Source organism: Mercenaria mercenaria, chromosome 1, assembly GCF_021730395.1.
Source record: "Mercenaria mercenaria strain notata chromosome 1, MADL_Memer_1, whole genome shotgun sequence".
Lineage (NCBI taxonomy): Eukaryota > Metazoa > Mollusca > Bivalvia > Venerida > Veneridae > Mercenaria > Mercenaria mercenaria.
This window is the reverse complement of record NC_069361.1, coordinates 21,873,761-21,893,195: the sequence shown is the minus strand read 5'-3', so window position 1 is coordinate 21,893,195 and position 19,435 is coordinate 21,873,761. Positions and strand designations below refer to the sequence as shown.

At 38.3% G+C, this 19,435-nt stretch overlaps 1 protein-coding gene across 1 annotated transcript in view; it reads right to left on the bottom strand.

The window, feature by feature from the left end:
* Positions 1-1,614: 1,614 nt before the first annotated feature.
* LOC123524107 (formin-like) overlaps positions 1,615-19,435 on the bottom strand; it is a 74,424-nt gene continuing 56,603 nt past the window's right edge. The window contains exons 21-22 of the mRNA XM_053528602.1: positions 2,034-2,124; positions 1,615-1,635 (exon numbers count right to left, since the gene is read on the bottom strand). Coding sequence (XP_053384577.1) covers positions 1,615-1,635; positions 2,034-2,124 — 112 coding nt within the window. The remainder of the gene's footprint in view (positions 1,636-2,033; positions 2,125-19,435) is intronic.

The following is a 19,435-nucleotide window of genomic DNA, read 5'->3' as shown; positions in this document are numbered from 1 at the left end:
AAAATGCAATAAAACCAAAGTGGACACCATAATCTCAAAAAGAGTAATCTGTCCTTGAAAATGGCATTTCCCCAAAAACTTTTCAGTGATAACGCTTATACAAAACCAGTGACTAAGAATCTTAATTGCAAATTATTGAATTCTTAGATGAATGTCCCTTCAATATCCAAAGTTAAAAGAAATACTAGTTTAATGGACAAAAATTTTCGCCCATCACGAAAATACAGGGGAATTCAGCGTACGCTTATAAGCATTGTATACCAACCAATTGAAAACAATCACACTGTCTCTAAGCTGAGCCATTCCCATTCAAAGATCTAAATAACTGCAGATAAAGATTACGAATTCTAATCCTGGTAATGACTTATTGACAACAAAGCCACACAACCCTTACCTACAGCCTGAGGACTGACCAACGGACAAGTATGATGAAACATAACAAACCCATCAGAATATTACTCTTAACTTTTAAAGCAACAAACAAAACAGTATTTGAGACAATATGTATTATCACAGGATGCATTGGAATACAAAAAACATAAATTAACAAGTTGGATGAAACATGACAACACTGTAACCTTTAAAATAACACAGACAAAAATGTTTGTCATCCAGTTGGAATGAAGAATTCAACACAAAGCATAACACAGACAAAATGCTGTTAAAATGTTGAATGAATAAAGGTCCCAACATCAGTTCAACACACAGATAAAATAGCCATGTCACAATTTGGAATGTGAACAAATCTGGAAAAATTTATGAAACGACCAATAAAATTGAAGTAATATAGTAAAATGAATGCATACAAATCAAAACTTCCACAAGGAAGAAGGTATTATTTTACATCATGCCGCACAAAAAAAAACTTTCCCAAATAGCACAAAAGACAGTGCCACTGACATTGATATAGCAAAGATATTATCTAACGTTTCTTGTATGGACACGCACAAAGATCGACAAAACCTAAAGATGCTTCATCAACACTCAACAAGTACACCGAAACTGTAAAGGTAATTGTATACTAAAATGAAGGAACTTTCCCAAAGAGCTAACTATATCCTATAAACAGGACGACATCAAAAGAACTTCAAACACATGTAGATGAAATGACTGTCAAGTACACAACCCTAAAGAGAACATACACGAGACTTCTGATCCCGTGCATGTATGTGTCTTATCACAGAACACATCACACAAGAAGTCTTACATGTGTACACTACACGCACATAACTGACAAGTAAATGAACAACTGTTGAGGCAAGGACAGCTGTAGACCGCGATGCTGGATCTCGTACACATGAGCATTAATGTTAGAAATTCTATACACTTTGAAACTAATAACAGTTATACGCGAAGCAACAAACAAAAATCGACATGAATGACCTATAGAAAAATCACTTTTGATATCAAGCGCCTACAACAGAATATTCCAAAGATGTCAATTTCCTCTGGAAAAGTTAGATGTTGATGGCAGAGCTAAAACATTTCAGCAGATAATTTGCATTACTCGACCGCTTCCTCCGTATGTACCCAGAAACAAAGAACACAAATTCACCAATTGATACGAATCCGTGATATACACAAAAGACTCCCTTGTCATTAAACATAACATCGCTAGCTTTGACTAGCCGACTTCTATAAAACAATTATAACAGGTCAGAACTTTTTAACAGTTAAGCAGAAAGTGTAGTGGAACCAGAAAACCAAACATTAAAACAACAGAACTCCGTATTCTAATGCATCAAGTATGCTATTAACTACAAAAGTAATAAATTATAGACCAGAGGAATTCAAGACCAAACATGATTAAGCTTTGAACTTTGGCTGCCAGAAATAATCTGTTCTTGTGAAATTCTAGAAGGACTATAGCTAATAATTTTTTTTTTTCAAGAAATTAAGTCAAACAAATTATTGAAAACGTTCCTAACTGCCCATTTTTCAATTTTGAATACTAGGTAGCACCTTTTCAGATCTTTATACCATAAGCATGTTTAAATTTAATCAATAAATCACAAAATTCATATAAAACTTACAAGTCCACCAGCTTTACGTGTTCTTGTGCGTACAGGCTGCTTGGCCAATCTTTGCTGCATTTTCTTTACACGGAGCTCATTCTCTTTGATTCTGAAAAAAAAAAAACAGTACACACGATCTAATATCAACAACTTCCCAAAATCCCTATCTGTTTTAGGGGACACACTATTGATATTTGACATTCAAACTTATCATATCCCTATGTCTTCAATCAGTATTACTTTGCGATTTTGTGGACAGAACAATATAACCCTCATCATCACACAATGCAATACATACGGAGGGAGAATGAGAAGGGCTTCATCACTACTGGAAAAACATTAGATTGAGGGAGACTAGAGTGCCATCATCACTACTGGCAACACATTACGGAGAGAGAATTGAGAGGGCACAACCCCACTGGCAATACAATAATGAGGTAGAATGAGAGGGCTTCATCACCACTGCAATACATAGCAGAAGTGAGGAAAGAAGAGGTCATCAACCATCACTGAAATACAGTACTGAGGGCGAAAGAGAGGGCTTCAACAACCACAGAGAAATACAGTACAGAGTAAAAAATGAGAAGGCATCATCACCACTGTTTAATACATTACAGATGTAGATAATGAGAGGGCTTCATCACACCTGGCAATACAGTACTGGAGGGAGGAAATGAAGAGGGCTTCATCACCACATGAAATGAAGGGGGTGGAGTGGTGCAGTACTGAGGGAGAATGATAGGGCTTCATCACACGCAATACGTACAGAGGGAGAACGAGAGGGCTTCATCACCACTGGCAATACAGGACTGAGGGAGAATGAGAACACTTCATCACCCTTGGCAATACAGTACTGAGGGAGAATGAGAGGGCTTCATCACCACTGGCAATACATTACTGAGGGAGAATGAGAGGGCTTCATCACCACTGGCAATACAGTACTGAGGGAGAATGAGAGGGCTTCATCACCACTGGCAATACAGTACTGAGGGATAATGAGAACACTTCATCACCCTTGGCAATACATTTATGAAGGAGAATGAGAGAGCGTCATCAGCCATGGCAATACAGTCTTGAGGGAGAATGAAAGAGCTTCATCACCCTCTGCAATACAGTGCTGGTGGTAAACAAGAGGACCATGATGGTACTGAATCGCTCACCTCTTCCCACATGACTCAGTTTTGAGTATGACGTCGTTTTTTCTATTATTTGACATAGTGACCTAGTTTTTGAGCTCATGTGACCCAGTTTTGAACTTGACCTAGATATTATCAAGATAAAAATTCTGACCAATTTTCATGAAGATTCATTGAAAAATATGGTCTCTAGAGAGGTCACAAGGTTTTTCTATTATTTGACCTATTGACCTAGTTTTCGAAGGTACGTGACCCTGTTTTGAAGTTTACCTAGATATCATCAAGGTGAACATTCTCACTAATTTTCATGAAGATCTCATGAAAAATATGGCCTCTAGAGAGGTCACAAGGTTTTTCTATTTTTATACCTACTGGCCTAGTTTTTTACTGCACGTGACCCAGTTTCAAAACTGATCTAGATATCATCAAGGTGAACATTCAGATCAATTTTCATGAAGATCCATTGAAAAATATGGCCTCTAGAGAAGTCAAAAGATTTTAATAATTTTAGACCTACTGACCTAGTTTTTGTCCGCAGCTGACCCAGTTTCAAACTTGACCTAGATATTATCAAGATGAACATTCAGACCAACTTTCATACAGATCCCATGAAAAGTATGGCCTCTAGAGAGGTCACAAGGTTTTTTTATAATTTGACCTACTGACCTAGTTTTTTAAGGCACGTGACCAGGTTTCAAATCTGACCTAGATATCATCAAGGTGAACATTCTGACCAATTTTTATGGAGATCCATTCACAAGTATGGCCTCTAGAGAGGTCACAAGGTTTTTCTATTTTTAGACCTACTGACCTAGTTTTTGACCGCACATGACCCTGGTTCGAAATTGACCTAGATATCATCAAGATGAACATTCAGACCAATTATCATACAGATCCCATGAAAAATATGGCCTTCAGAGAGGTCACAAGGTTTTTCTATTATTTGACCAACTGACCTAGTTTTTGAAGGCACGTGACCGACTTTCTAACTTGACCTAGATATCATCAAGATGAACATTCAGACAAACTTTCATACAGATCCCATAAAAAATATGGCCTCTAGAGAGGTCACAAGATTTTTCTATTATTTGACCTACTGACCTAGTTTTTGATGGCACGTGACCCACTTTCAAACTTGACCTAGATATCATCAAGGTGAACATTCTGACCAATTTTCATGAAGATCTCATGAAATATATGGCCTCTAGAGTGGTCACAAGCAAAAGTTTACGGACGTACGCACGCACGCACGGACGACGGACACCGCGCGATCACAAAAGCTCACCTTTTCTATTTTAAGACCTACTGACCTAGTTTTTGACCGCACGTGACCCAGTTTCCAACTTGACCTAGATATCATCAAGACGAACATTCAGACCAACTTTCATACAGATCTGATGAAAAATATGGCCTTTAGAGAGGTCACAAGGTTTTTCTATTATTTGACCTACTGACCTAGTTTTTGATGGCACATGACCCAGTTTCAAACCTGACCTAGATATCATCAAGGTGAACGTTCTGACCAATTTTCATGAAGATCTTGTGAAATATATGGCCTCTAGAGAGGTCACAAGGTTTTTCTATTTTTAGACCTACTGACCTAGTTTTTGAAGGCACGTGACCCAGTTTCGAACTTGACCTAGATATCATCAAGGTGAACATTCTGACCAATTTTCATGAAGATCTTGTTAAATATATGGCCTTTAGAGAGGTCACAAGGTTTTTCTATTTTTAGACCTACTGACCTAGTTTTTGATGGCACGTGACCCAGTTTCGAAATTGACCTAGATATCATCAAGATGAACATTCTGACCAACTTTCATAAAGATCCCATGAAAAATGTGACCTCTAGAGTGGTCACAAGCAAAAGTTTACGGACGTACGCACGCACGCACGGACGACGGACACCGCGCGATCACAAAAGCTCACCTTGTCACTTTGTGACAGGTGAGCTAATAAAAGTGCTTCATCACTTCTGTCAATACAGTACTGAGTGAAAATAAATACTCATATGAGAGAGCACAAGAAATTTAGGACTGTTATTTTGTGTGCATCTTGAACGTGAGCCTGTCTGGTTCTCCCAGCTATGAAGCATGTTACATTACTTGTTGAAGACAAATAACTGTTTGATTTTGGTTTCAATACCCTCATGTGGTTTATATTCTTCAAAGTAAATTGGTCACAGATAACCAGTGTCTATATGAGCCATGCCATGAGAAAACCAACATAGTGTATTTCGTGTGAGGAAGTTGTTACTTATAAAACTGAAGTTGTACTGAAATGGTATAAACTGCAAATGTAATAATCAAGAAATCCACTCCTACTTGTCTTTGATACCTCCGTGTGCTGTTTGTTCAAATAACTGCTGATTATCTATTATACTTAGAAAAAAAATTGTCCAGACATCATTCTAAACACTGGAGACATAAAATAACAAAGCTTACACTCCCTAAAAACTGGTACAATTTGCAAACAAAAACAAACAAAAACAGTTTCTCTTATTCCTTGAAAACAAGTATGAATCAATCATAATAAAAAAAATCAGCAAGTTTTTAATCATTACATCACTTGTAGGATTCAGACAGTCACATCAAATTATCCACAGAGATAAACAATGTTGATAGGGAAGTGGTTCTGACAAACAGCATCTTTCTTCTTATTCTCCTTTAATCTACTGGGCGCGTTGCAATCAGGGGAAGCAACTCTTTGTCTTATCTCTAGAGCATTATATGTTAAAGATAAGTACATGTTTTGTTTCAATTTTATGGTCTATTGATAAAACATTTTTACTCAGTTTCCGTAAATTGATACTGTTTAAATTTCAACCAGGTATACCATTTTTACATGCAAGCAATCTTGGAAGAGAAAAATCAGCTATCTTTGAAAAAATAACAGCTACGTCTTTCAAATTTTTGCATTCTCTTACCGCAAAAAAATTGAATTTATGGCACGATAACACTGATAAAGGTGCAAGAAAACTGAACTATCATTGCATTTTCAAGCAGAGCATAAAATTCCAAACTTTTGGTGTTCGTTTTGTTTGCCTGTCTGGGACTATGTGCTTATCTTATCCCTTAGGAAATTAAAGGCTAATCAAAATGCATTTTACGACTTTGCTAAATATATTTTTAGCAGGTAATAGACCTCACTGATTTATAGACGATCATTTTTAACGCATACCTGTGCGTAAATGAGAGACATAAAATTTTGGGCAAGTATCTTCATTATGACAATTCAAGTTAAGGACTGTTCTATTACAAGGGGTGAGATAACAGCTATGAAATTTGTATGATAATTTTCTTTTTTTTTTTACTTAGTATTTTAAAATTTTGTAAAAAACATTCCCCAAAGACCAGCTTTTTATGCTGCTTAACAGATATCATAATGAAATAGAGGTATCATATACTTTTTCCCTGTATAAAAACATGTTCTGGATTGTATTTTTTTTTACTCCTTACAAGTGAAAAAACTTCTAATCAATTTTCTATCATTAATTATCAGTCACTCCTCAGACAGTAGTCTCGAAATGAAATCCAAATAAAACTGCCAATTCATCAAGCTCATTATTAAGAGTGTAAGATTCATTAAAAATTGTATAAACAGTTATATTAATTATTTTATAAACAATTTACAAATACCTCAGCCCTGTAAACAACACGCTCTAAAGGAAAATGAACTGAATCGCAGAGTTCAAAGTACACAAACCGGAGACTAATAACCTAATTATAACTAGCAGTGCATGAAAAACAAGCCAGTATATCATTACAAATTCAATTATGAGTCAAGGTTAATTGACAAGAACCCAAGCAGCTAATTTGTCTGTAATAAAAGTAAAAAGGTAAGACTGTAGATATAATTATACACACACTGTGCAGAGACAATGGTACTTTAAGCTAAGCTCTGGAAAATAAATTCTTCATATAACATCAAACAAGAGGGCCATGAAGGCCCTGTATCGCTCACATGACCTAGGAATCATCAAGATTAACATTCTGACCAAATTTCATTAAGATATGGTCATAAATGTGGCCTCTAGTGTGTTAACTAGCCTTTTCTTTGATTTGACCTGGTTACCTAGTTTTAGAACCTACATGACCCAGATTCAAACTGGACCTTGAGATCATCAAGATTAAAATTCTGACCAAGTTTCATGAAGATACAGTCATAAATGTGGCCTCTACAGTGTTAACAAGCTTTTCCTTTGATTTGACCTGGTGACCTAGTTTCTGATCCCAGATGACCCAATATCAAATTCGTCCAAGATTTTATTGAGGGTAACACTCTGACCAAGTTTCATTAAGATTGGGCCAAAATTGTGACCTCTAGAGTGTTAACAAGCTTTTCCTTTGATTTGATGCAGTAACCTAGTTTTTAATCCCACATGACCCAGATTCGAACTTGACCTAAAGACCATCAAGATTAACATTCTGACTAAGTTTCATGAAGATACAGTCATAAATGTGGCCACTAGAGTTTTAACAAGCTTTTCCTTTGATTTGACCTAGTGACCTAGTTTTTGGCCCAACCTGACCCAGATTCGACCTTGACCTATAGATCATCAAAATTAACATTCTGACAAAGTTTCATTAAGATATGGTCATAAATGTGGCCTCTAGAGTGTTAACTAGCTTTTCCTTTGATTTGACCTGGTGACCTAGTTTTTGATCCTACTTGACCAAGATTCAAAGTGGACCTTGAGATCATCCAGATTAATATTCTGACCCAATTTCATGAAGATATAGTCATAAATGTGGCCTCTACAGTGTTAACAGCTTTGATTTGACCTGGTGACCTAGTTTTTGACCCCAGACGACCGAATATGAAACTCATCTAAGATTTTATTAAGGGTAACATTCTGACCAAGTTTCATTAAGATTGGGCCAAAATTGTGACCTCTAGAGTGTTAACAAGCTTTTCCTTTGATTTGACCTGGTGACCTAGTTTTTGACCCCAGATGACCCAATATCGAACTCGTCCAAGATTTTATTGAGGGTAACATTCTGACCAAGTTTCATTAGGATTGGACCAAAATTGTGACCTCCAGAGTGTTAACAGTCAAATTGTTGACGACGGATGACTGACAGACGGACGACTGACGATGACAGACGACGGACACAGGGCGATCACAAAAGCTCACCTTTGCGCACTTCATGCTCAGGTGAGCTAAAAACAGCAGTTGCTGTATAGTAATGGAAAACAAAATGGACATTTCATTATTTAATAAAAACATCAATGAAATAAATTTTCTGATTCCTGCTTCTTGCAACTCTTAAAAAGCAATAGCAACAAGCTAGATTTGACAGAGGCAAATTTCAGCACTTGCTGATGAAGGGAGCCGGCTCCCAAAGACAAAGTCTGAGTAGGTCATATCTGCATAGAAGTATAGCTGAAATTGTGCAACAGAGGCAGAATAATCAACCAAGGTAAAGAAGCAGAAAAATGGATCATGGTCTACAATAACTTCTTGCTGTAAAAATATCACAAACATAACATTGTGTTCATTAATAATTTAAAAATACACAGCAATATAAATATCTTTTCTTATTTTGACCTTATTTTTTATTCATGCAAGACAGCCACCTAGCTAGCTTGCAGAATGCTTGTAGTTCTACATAATAAATAGCTAAGGTGTCCAAAATGATTTCCAGAGAAAAAAATGGTGTCCTTCGCACATTTCAAGTTAATATCACCTTTGCTGTCACTACAACTTAAAAACGAAATAAAACGCACAAACAAACAGCGAAAACACAAATTTAAATTAAACAACGGTACAGGGGGTTGTACTTGTCAAGACAGATAAAGAAGATCTCTCTTCTTTTCATTTCTATTCTGTTTTATTGTAATCCTTAAGAAAATATAACATTTTAACAGGAAGCACTTAACCTCAGAAAAAAAATCCCTCATAAAACTAATGTATGAATGAAACCTGCAAAAAATTTGTAGTTTCGCGGCAACTTGACTACCTGCTCTCGCAATGATCCTCAAAATAGACATCGGGATTAAAAAACTTTTAAAACTGGCTTGATAATAAGTTAAAACAATATATCATTTTCTACTGTAATAAATATTTAAGACTCTCCACCGAGAAGAGAAATTTGGAAGAGATTCGCTCAGCAAAGGCGCGACTGGTAATTAATCTCGCAGTCGCTATTACCTGTATCATTTTTTATAGGAATTGACGTTTGGTACATAAAACTTGGAAGAATGGAGCCGTGTCTGTCTCACCTCTAGTAGCTACCTATCATCAATAATAATATCTATATAACTACTGTATGATCTATAGGCTTTCCTATATACTTCACTTCCACTATGCAACAAGTAGTGTTTATCTTCAAATTAAAACTATTACAATAATATTACCGCAAGATTAAAGTTTTTTTCCATACAAATTGTACCATGTTTTTATTTCTTTGCTCAAATAATATTTTATAAAATCTTTCAAAAGAATGGTCATTTTTAAAGTCTAAACTAAGAAGACTTCAATACCATTTTTTCTAAGACATGGATTATAGAATGTGATTCGAAAAGGCTAAATGGGGAGAATGTCGAGTTAATACAAGTATGATCAGAACTCTTTCTGCGTACTGTACTTAATTTAAGAAAATTTAGCCAGGTGTTTGCCCAAATTTGAGACAAAGTTATAAAGGTGTTGTATATAATGTGGTTTTCACATTTTCATAACAAAGGTCTTACACAACTAAATTTATCATTCTAGCACCTTAGTTTACACTAATTCATATTAGCTCAACTGAGATGAAATTTCAAGCTTATCTGAACCACTCGAGTCGGCTTCCTGGAAAACAAGGTGTCATATGAGAAGGCGTGGTCATGACCCTAGTGGAACTTGAACCCACAACCCCTGGATTGAGGAACTGAAACCCTAAACACTAGCCGCCACTGCTCCCCCTCAAAAGCATCTTAAAAGGGAATAAAACATACTACTGAAGAACTGGGACAAACTTTCAGCTTCCAGAATACAAGAAGCTACATCCTGTAACAAGAAGTCTTTACAATTTGATAAAGAAATTCTTGAAATTATTTATATTTCAATAACGATTCTTTAATAATGATCAGTCAAGGAAACATATTTATCGAAATGGCTCCAGAGTTCCTAACTGGTTAGTCAAGTATCTATCAACTTTCCTATAAATAAATATTTAAGCTATTTTCATTTTTTCTTATTAATTTGATGAGGAAATGTTGAGTGGAAAATATTTGATGTTCACATTTAGTGAAGACCTGCCAGGGTTTGGACTGCATCATTACATCTGCACAGATTTTTGGAATTTTCTTAATTGGTAGCAGAGGAAGGGTTATGAAGCTTTGAATGATGGAAACTCCCAAACTAAGATTGTGACGTTCCATCTCCATAAATTTAAGATAACTTTTTGGCACTATTTTCTGATGGACAGACTGCATCATTCAAAATATGGCTATTTGTGGAACAATAGATGCTCCACACTTAGGAGGTCGTGGATTCGATCCCTGGCAGTGTCATACCAAAGACGTGAAAAATGGTATCAGTAGCACCCTTGCTTGGTGCTCAGCATTAAAAGGGAAACTGGCTTCTCTTCCCTCATACTCCTTGGCTATGGATAATCCATCGGGAATGAGGTGTCCAGAGTGATTAAGTTGTTGAGCTTGCTTCACAATCAACCTAAATTAAATTAGTATCAACTATTCTCATTGTAAATTCTAAGTCAAGGTCATAACTCTGGTCTTACTAAATGGAGTCCCAAACAAAACTTAAGGTGCAAAACTTCATGTATTTTATAACGATCCTATTCATCCTTGCTTCTATGAAGTTTCATGACTCTAGGTCAAATACTTTTTGAGATATGCACAACACAAATTAAGACAGGCAGACAGACATCCAACCAAGTGCTCTCCCCCCCCCCCCCCCCCCCCCCCCCCCCCCCCCAAAAAAAATGTTTGGGGCCACAAAATACAACAGAGATGAAGAATAGTAAAAATATCACTAATTCAGTTCTTTAAAACATCTGTTACCACCTCAACAGCCTATATACATTTAATAAATAGAAAATTCAAGTTTATGAGACAAACAAAAACTTAAATTACGGTATATCACGAAAATATCTTATTAAAAGTTGACAGAAATGAAAAAAAAAAACAAAAAAAAACGAGCAATATTAACAACTTTCAAAATACCAATGCTAGGGAAACAGTCTACGAATTAGAGCTTCTTATCTTTATCAATCAGTAGCGCACATCACTGGTACCTCTGATTATTCCATCTTACACCACATTACATCCATTTTGACAAGAGAAATATTTTTATAGACTAAACTCTCATCCATTTATTAGACGATTAGACATATCTGGTATTTCATGCATGCCGCCTCAGTTGAGGTTGGAAAGAAAACAACCATTATACTGATGTGATGTGTCCATTTGGAAAATACCTTTTTGCCGGGAATGTGTCACTGGCATTTTTTGGTGCTATTAACCTCGGAATTTACCTACAGACTTTGTTTGAGCAGTAATGTCTTAATGTCTGTTTAATTCATTTAAGAGAATTGTTGGTAAATTGTGTTTTGATGCTACTGTTTAATGTTAATGAAACATGAGTTAGTCTATTCTGAGAAACATGATTCATTACTTTCAGTGCTGAAAAGGTCAAAGATGATTTTTGCTCATTCTGTTGTAGTTTCTAGTGGCAGACAAACATTTTTTTAAAATGTTGATCACACTTTTCATGTCAGTAAGACAGTAGTAAGTAAATTCAGTGTCTTCATTTACCATATAAAATTAATGGACTTCCAACATAGTCTTAGATCATTCAACTGCAACTAGAAGGTGTTTTTGTCAAAAAAGCGTATGTCTCCCCCCTATGTATACTTTGAGCTCTGGCGCCCATCTTGTGCATCGAAGCGAAACGTGTCGGCGATATGCACAACTAGGCTTGGTACTGATCACTCCTGTGAAGTTTCATTGAAATCTGTCCAGCAGTTTGACCTGTGAAAGCTGGACAAGATTTTTGTATTTTAAGCTCTAGTGGCTATTTTGAGCAGTGAAGTGGAATAGCTAGCGATATGCATAACTAGGGTTGGTACTGATCACTCCTGTGAAGTTTCATCGAAATCCAGCCAGCAGTTTGACCTGTGAAAGCCAGACAAGATTTTTCTATCTTTAGCTCTGGCAGCCATTTTGTTCAGCAAAGCAGAACGTGTTGGCCAAATGCACAAATAGGCTTGTTACTGATCACTCCTGTGAAGTTTTATCAAAATCCGGTCAGCAGTTTGACCTATGAAAGCCAGACAAGCTTAATGCCGATGGACGGACAGACAGATGGCGAGGGTAAAAACAATATGTCTCCTCAACCTATGGGAGAGACATAATGATCAGTGATTTTAAGTCATTTTCATATCCAGGGAGTCAGTAATCTAGCAGGCTGAAGCATAATGTTAGAGAACTGGATTAGATTGCTGGTTGCAACTGACATCCTCTACTGGCAGTCAGTGCTAGGACTGACATGCTCTACTGGCAGTCAGTGCTAGGACTGACATACTCTACTGGCTAGGACTGACATACTCTACTGGCAGTCAGTGCTAGGACTGACATGCTCTACTGGCAGTCAGTGCTAGGACTGACACGCTCTACTGGCAGTCAGTGCTTGGACTGCCATGCTCTACTGGCAGTCAGTGCTAGGACTGCCATGCTCTACTGGCAGTCAGTGCTAGGACTGACATTCTCTACTGGCAGTCACTGCTAGGACTGACATACTCTACTGGCAGTCAGTGCTAGGACTGATATTCTCTACTGGCAGTCTGTGCTAGGACTGGCAGTCAGTGCTAGGACTGACATTCTCTACTGGCAGTCAGTGCTAGAACTGACATGCTCTACTGGCAGCCAGTGCTAGGTCTGACATGCTCTACTGGCAGTCAGTGCTAGGACTGACATACTCTAATGGCAGTCAGTGCTAGGACTGACATTCTCTACTGGCAGTCAGTGCTAGGACTGACATGCTCTACTGGCAGCCAGTGCTAGGACTGACATGCTCTACTGGCAGTCAGTGCTAGGACTGACATACTCTACTGGCAGTCAGTGCTAGGACTGACATTCTCTACTGGCAGTCGGTGCTAGGACTGGCAGTCAGTGCTAGGCCTGACATACACTACTGGCAGTCAGTGCTAGGACTGACATTCTCTACTGGCAGTCAGTGCTAGGACTGACATACTCTACTGGCAGTCAGTGCTAGGACTGACATTCTCTACTGGCAGCCAGTGCTAGGACTGACATTCTCTACTGGCAGCCAGTTCTAGGACTGACATGCTCTACTGGCAGCCAGTGCTAGGACTGACATGCTCTTCTGGCAGCCAGTGCTAGGACTGACATGCTCTACTGGCAGTCAGTGCTAGGACTGACATGCTCTTCTGGCAGCCGGTGCTAGGACTGACATGCTCTACTGGCAGTCAGTGCTAGGACTGACATGCTCTACTGGCAGTCGGTGGTAGGACTGACATACTCTACTGGCAGTCAGTGCTAGGACTGACATACTCTACTGGCAGTCAGTGCTAGGACTGGCATCCTCTACTGGCAGTCAGTGCTAGGACTGGTATACTCTTCTTGCAGTCAGTGCTTGGACTGACATGCTCAGTCAGTGCTAGGACTGGCATCCTCTACTGGCAGTCAGTGCTAGGACTGGTATACTCTACTTGCAGTCAGTGCTAGGACTGACATCCACTACTTGCAGTCAGTGCTAGGACTGACATCCTCTACTGGCAGTCAGTGCTAGGACTGACATTCTCTACTGGCAGTCAGTGCTAGGACTGACATCCTCTACTGGCCGTCAGTGCTAGGACTGACATTCTCTACTGGCAGTCAGTGCTAGGACTGACATACTCTACTGGCAGTCAGTGCTAGGACTGACATGCTCTACTGACAGTCAGTACTAGGACTGACATGCTCTACTGGCAGTCAGTGTTAGGACTGACATACACTACTGGCAGTCAGTGCTAGGACTGACATACTCTACTGGCAGTCAGTGCTAGGACTGGCATCCTCTACTGGCAGTCAGTGCTAGACTGTTCTACTGACAGTCAGTGCTAGGACTGACATGCTCTACTGGCAGTCAGTGCTAGGACTGACATGCTCTACTGGCAGTCAGTGCTAGGACTGACATGCTCTGGCAGTCAGTGCTAGGACTGTCAGTGCTAGGACTGACATACTCTACTGGCAGTCAGTGCTAGGACTGGCATCATCTACTGGCAGTCAGTGCTAGGACTGGCATTCTCTACTGGCAGTCAGTGCTAGGACTGACATACTCTACTGGCAGTCAGTGCTAGGACTGACAATCAGTGCTACGACTGACATACTCTACTGGCAGTCAGCGCTAGGACTGACATGCTCTACTGGCAGCCAGTGCTAGGACTGACATGCTCTACTGGCAGCCAGTGCTGGGACTGACATGCTCTACTGGCAGTCAGTGCTGGGACTGACATGCTCTACTGGCAGTCAGTGCTAGGACTGACATTCTCTACTGGCAGCCAGTGCTAGGACTGACATTCTCTACTGGCAGCCAGTTCTAGGACTGACATGCTCTACTGGCAGCCAGTGCTAGGACTGACATGCTCTTCTGGCAGCCAGTGCTAGGACTGACATGCTCTACTGGCAGTCAGTGCTAGGACTGACATGCTCTTCTGGCAGCCGGTGCTAGGACTGACATGCTCTACTGGCAGTCAGTGCTAGGACTGACATGCTCTACTGGCAGTCGGTGGTAGGACTGACATACTCTACTGGCAGTCAGTGCTAGGACTGACATACTCTACTGGCAGTCAGTGCTAGGACTGGCATCCTCTACTGGCAGTCAGTGCTAGGACTGGTATACTCTTCTTGCAGTCAGTGCTTGGACTGACATGCTCAGTCAGTGCTAGGACTGGCATCCTCTACTGGCAGTCAGTGCTAGGACTGGTATACTCTACTTGCAGTCAGTGCTAGGACTGACATCCACTACTTGCTGTCAGTGCTAGGACTGACATCCTCTACTGGCAGTCAGTGCTAGGACTGACATTCTCTACTGGCAGTCAGTGCTAGGACTGACATCCTCTACTGGCCGTCAGTGCTAGGACTGACATTCTCTACTGGCAGTCAGTGCTAGGACTGACATGCTCTACTGGCAGTCAGTGCTAGGACTGACATGCTCTACTGACAGTCAGTACTAGGACTGACATGCTCTACTGGCAGTCAGTGTTAGGACTGACATACACTACTGGCAGTCAGTGCTAGGACTGACATACTCTACTGGCAGTCAGTGCTAGGACTGGCATCCTCTACTGGCAGTCAGTGCTAGACTGTTCTACTGACAGTCAGTGCTAGGACTGACATGCTCTACTGGCAGTCAGTGCTAGGACTGACATGCTCTACTGGCAGTCGGTGCTAGGACTGACATGCTCTGGCAGTCAGTGCTAGGACTGTCAGTGCTAGGACTGACATACTCTACTGGCAGTCAGTGCTAGGACTGGCATCATCTACTGGCAGTCAGTGCTAGGACTGGCATTCTCTACTGGCAGTCAGTGCTAGGACTGACATACTCTACTGGCAGTCAGTGCTAGGACTGACAATCAGTGCTAAGACTGACATACTCTACTGGCAGTCAGCGCTAGGACTGACATGCTCTACTGGCAGCCAGTGCTAGGACTGACATGCTCTACTGGCAGTCAGTGCTAGGACTGACATGCTCTACTGGCAGTCAGTGCTGGGACTGACATGCTCTACTGGCAGTCAGTGCTGGGACTGACATGCTCTACTGGCAGTCAGTGCTAGGACTGACATGCTCTACTGGCAGCCAGTGCTAGGACTGACATACTCTACTGGCAGTCGGTACTAAGACTGACATACTCTACTGGCAGTCAGTGTTAGGACTGACATACTCTTCTGGCAGTCAGTGCTAGGACTGACATATTCTACTGGCAGTCAGTGCTAGGTGATTTTGTTTCCAGCAGAATGGACCTAGACTGGATGGTGGGGAGGTAAATATTACATCTGCTGTGGACTTGGTTCAATCCATTTGAGGAAAAAATGACACCCAGATAAAATTATGCCAATTTAACTAAAAATTATGCCATTTAACTAAAAGTTCTGTGTAATCAAATAATATTCCAAACAAAAATCGGAACATGCTTTGCCTAGCACGAAGATATAAGTGAATATAGTTCAAAGTGACCAATTTAAACTCTCTGTATTGTTCATACACTGTTATATAGCATATCATTTTTCCTTATAATTTTACTTATTATGCTTAAAATAATATCTTTTTTTCTGCTGGGTATTTTTAGCATGCAGTGTCCTCTGAAAGCTTTTTGTATTTAAGCATTCATGTAGGTACCTAAATACCTACATAACCACTATCTTATCCGTAACAATTTAACAATTTTCACATATATTTTCCCACCCAAAGTTAATCCTCTTTTTAACTGTGTCTATTTATTTATCAAAATGTTATCATATTTTCACCATATTCTTTATTAACAATAATTTTCTAATGTCTTTTATCAATGGCCTCAAACAGTTTAAAAGCATCAACAGTGTCTACTATGATTAGCTTTGTTATCCTAAATCCATTTTTTTTTACTGACGCCACTTTTGTGATCAAAAGCAGCTTTTTTTTTTATCAAGTCTCTCTTTAGATTTACAAGTTTGTTTTTGCTTTAAAAATTATAATTTTGTCCTTTTAATTTTTCATTTTAAAATATATTTCTGAAAAAAAAACAACAAAAAAAACTTAAAGAAACTACAGTTTCAAGACTATTTTCATTGCATCTTCCTTTTAGAACTTTTGTTCAATCAATCTGTTTCCATTACAGTAATCAAAAAGAAAAAAAATAGTTCAAACTAGTAAAGCTTTTTCGGCTCAAATACTAAAGGCAATAACTGGGAAATAAAAATCCGAAATAAATGCATGACAAAAGTATTTAAATAGCAAATCACTTGCATAAAACACAATTTTTTATTCATTTTGTATCTAAAAACACATGAAAATAATTTAAAATCAGGAATAAATTTATGTTTCAATTAAGAAACACTCAATCATGCCAGTAATAGGAATTTTATCTTCAAATGAGAAAAAAAAAGATAAAAATGTTTTCACCAAACTCTGTAATTCTGTCATACATGAATTATGACGTAATAAATCATTTTCGTTGATTTATTCTCAATAATTTCAGAAGCCTAACACGTACAGATAAACAATGTGGTAAAGTAATGATGATTTGATCTGGTATTAAGTATGTAAAGCAGTATCGGTTACACCGATATCAGTATGTTGGAGTCACTAATATCTCACTCTTTCTTTCATTATGATAACGTTAACTGAATGATAGATGAACGATTCCCTGTGTGGTGTATACACTTGGCTACCTGCTCTCGGGAGGTGAAATTTTCCGACACTGCTATGTAAGAGGCGAGAATTGAGTTCAGACGTAAACTTCACTGGGAGAAATTGTTATGATTAGGCTGTCATTTGTTTTTTGATGTTACAAAGTGCTATTTTTGCTGATAGTTTTCTATAATCATTCTGCGGTATGCAACGCCAGTGCGACTACAGTCTAGACACCTAACATCGTAATATGTTAAAATTTGGCTGAATGTTGAAATCCTGTTTCATTTTATGCCAAGCACTCTGTAATAGATGTATTGCCATGAAAAACTGCTTAGTTTATATTGTTACTTCTTAATTTTGTACAGCCAAACCCAAATTTTTCATGATCGTGCAAGACAATTATTTAGAAATTAGTGCATAATCTTCTATATAAATTGATATTGTGAGTCTTTAAAATGACAACAAATATGATCAAATTTCAGAAGAATTAAAGACTTTTAAGGACCAAATTTTCCCCAATACTGTGAAATCATTAATATTCATGGCGGACTAATTTTCATGGATTTCATGGTTGCGTCAATCTAAGAAATTTAATCTCAACGAACAAGTAAAATTCCCATTCATTTTATGTTCAAAGTTGAAATCCACGAATACATATCCCCAAGAAATTGCCGTTTTGACCAAAATCACGAAATTTCATGCCCACGAAATTAAATGATTTTACAGTATACAGTAAACTGTTCAAACTTTAATTTAAAGGGAATACCACTGCTCTCTCTTTCTGACTGCACTGATGCTGCATTAAAGTATTACAAACCCCATCCGTGTGGTCAGTCTCGAGCCTTGAACCCTGCTAGGGACAAGATATGCCAAATCGTATCATAAGACATAGACTCCAATATAAAAAAAAAAAAACCTTGAATTTGACAATCAGTCTAAGAGGGCAATCTTGCCATTGGTCAGTTTTGAAGTTGCACTTTGAATCAACCAATCAGATTCTTTTGAGTTTTGAAACAGGTATCTAAACTCAAGTTTTAAAACTTCGATCTTCGAAGGAAATGAACTCAAAAATATCTCAGTAAGTTCCAGGCATTCATCACATTATCATGGTACAAGTGAACTACTGATTCACCGTGGTCTGACTTTTGCCAAAAGCATGCAAACTGTAGTGTGGTCTGTATCATATCTTTTGAACTCGCTGAAGTTAAATGACATAATTGGTTTTATTTGTGGGTCAATTTACAAATATAATTTCTCCAGACAATGTTGTAGGAGTGTATCTCTGTTTTCCCCTGCGTCTATAAGAGACAAGTTTTACTGTTATCGTAGACAGGAACAATACTGACGCCTTACTGTACACACCTCATATGCGAAAATCCTATCTTTGCCAATATATATATCAAATGAAAACATACAATAACACCCTAGTATTTCCTTAATTATTGATAACTTGTTACAATAAACAAAATAGAAACTTACAGAGGAGGCATTTATTTTCATCTTTCATTGTAACTTTGACAGTGAAAAAAAGACGGAAACAAATTATACTTTTCCAACTTTGTTAAATCTGGTTTTTTTTGTGAAATAATGCTGAACTGCTTAACCACAAGGAAAAGACAACTTTTGCTATGAAAACTGATTGGAGACCAATCACTCCTATTTATATCTTGACATATATTACTGGACAACCAGTGTAACATATTTCTAAAACTTTTAGGCAGACTTCTTAAAAGATCACCTCGAACACCAATGGATTATTTTAACACTTGTTTAAAAGACAAGTGAAAAATTCATTTTATTCATCTGAAATTTAACAGCCATAAGAAAGTTTAAATTGAGTTAACGACAGAAATATCTCAACTGTTTGCCTATTTTCACACCAACTTTGACTCCATGGGGAAAAATTTGGCCTGCATGTAAGAAGGGAAAAACTGCTCAGAACATGA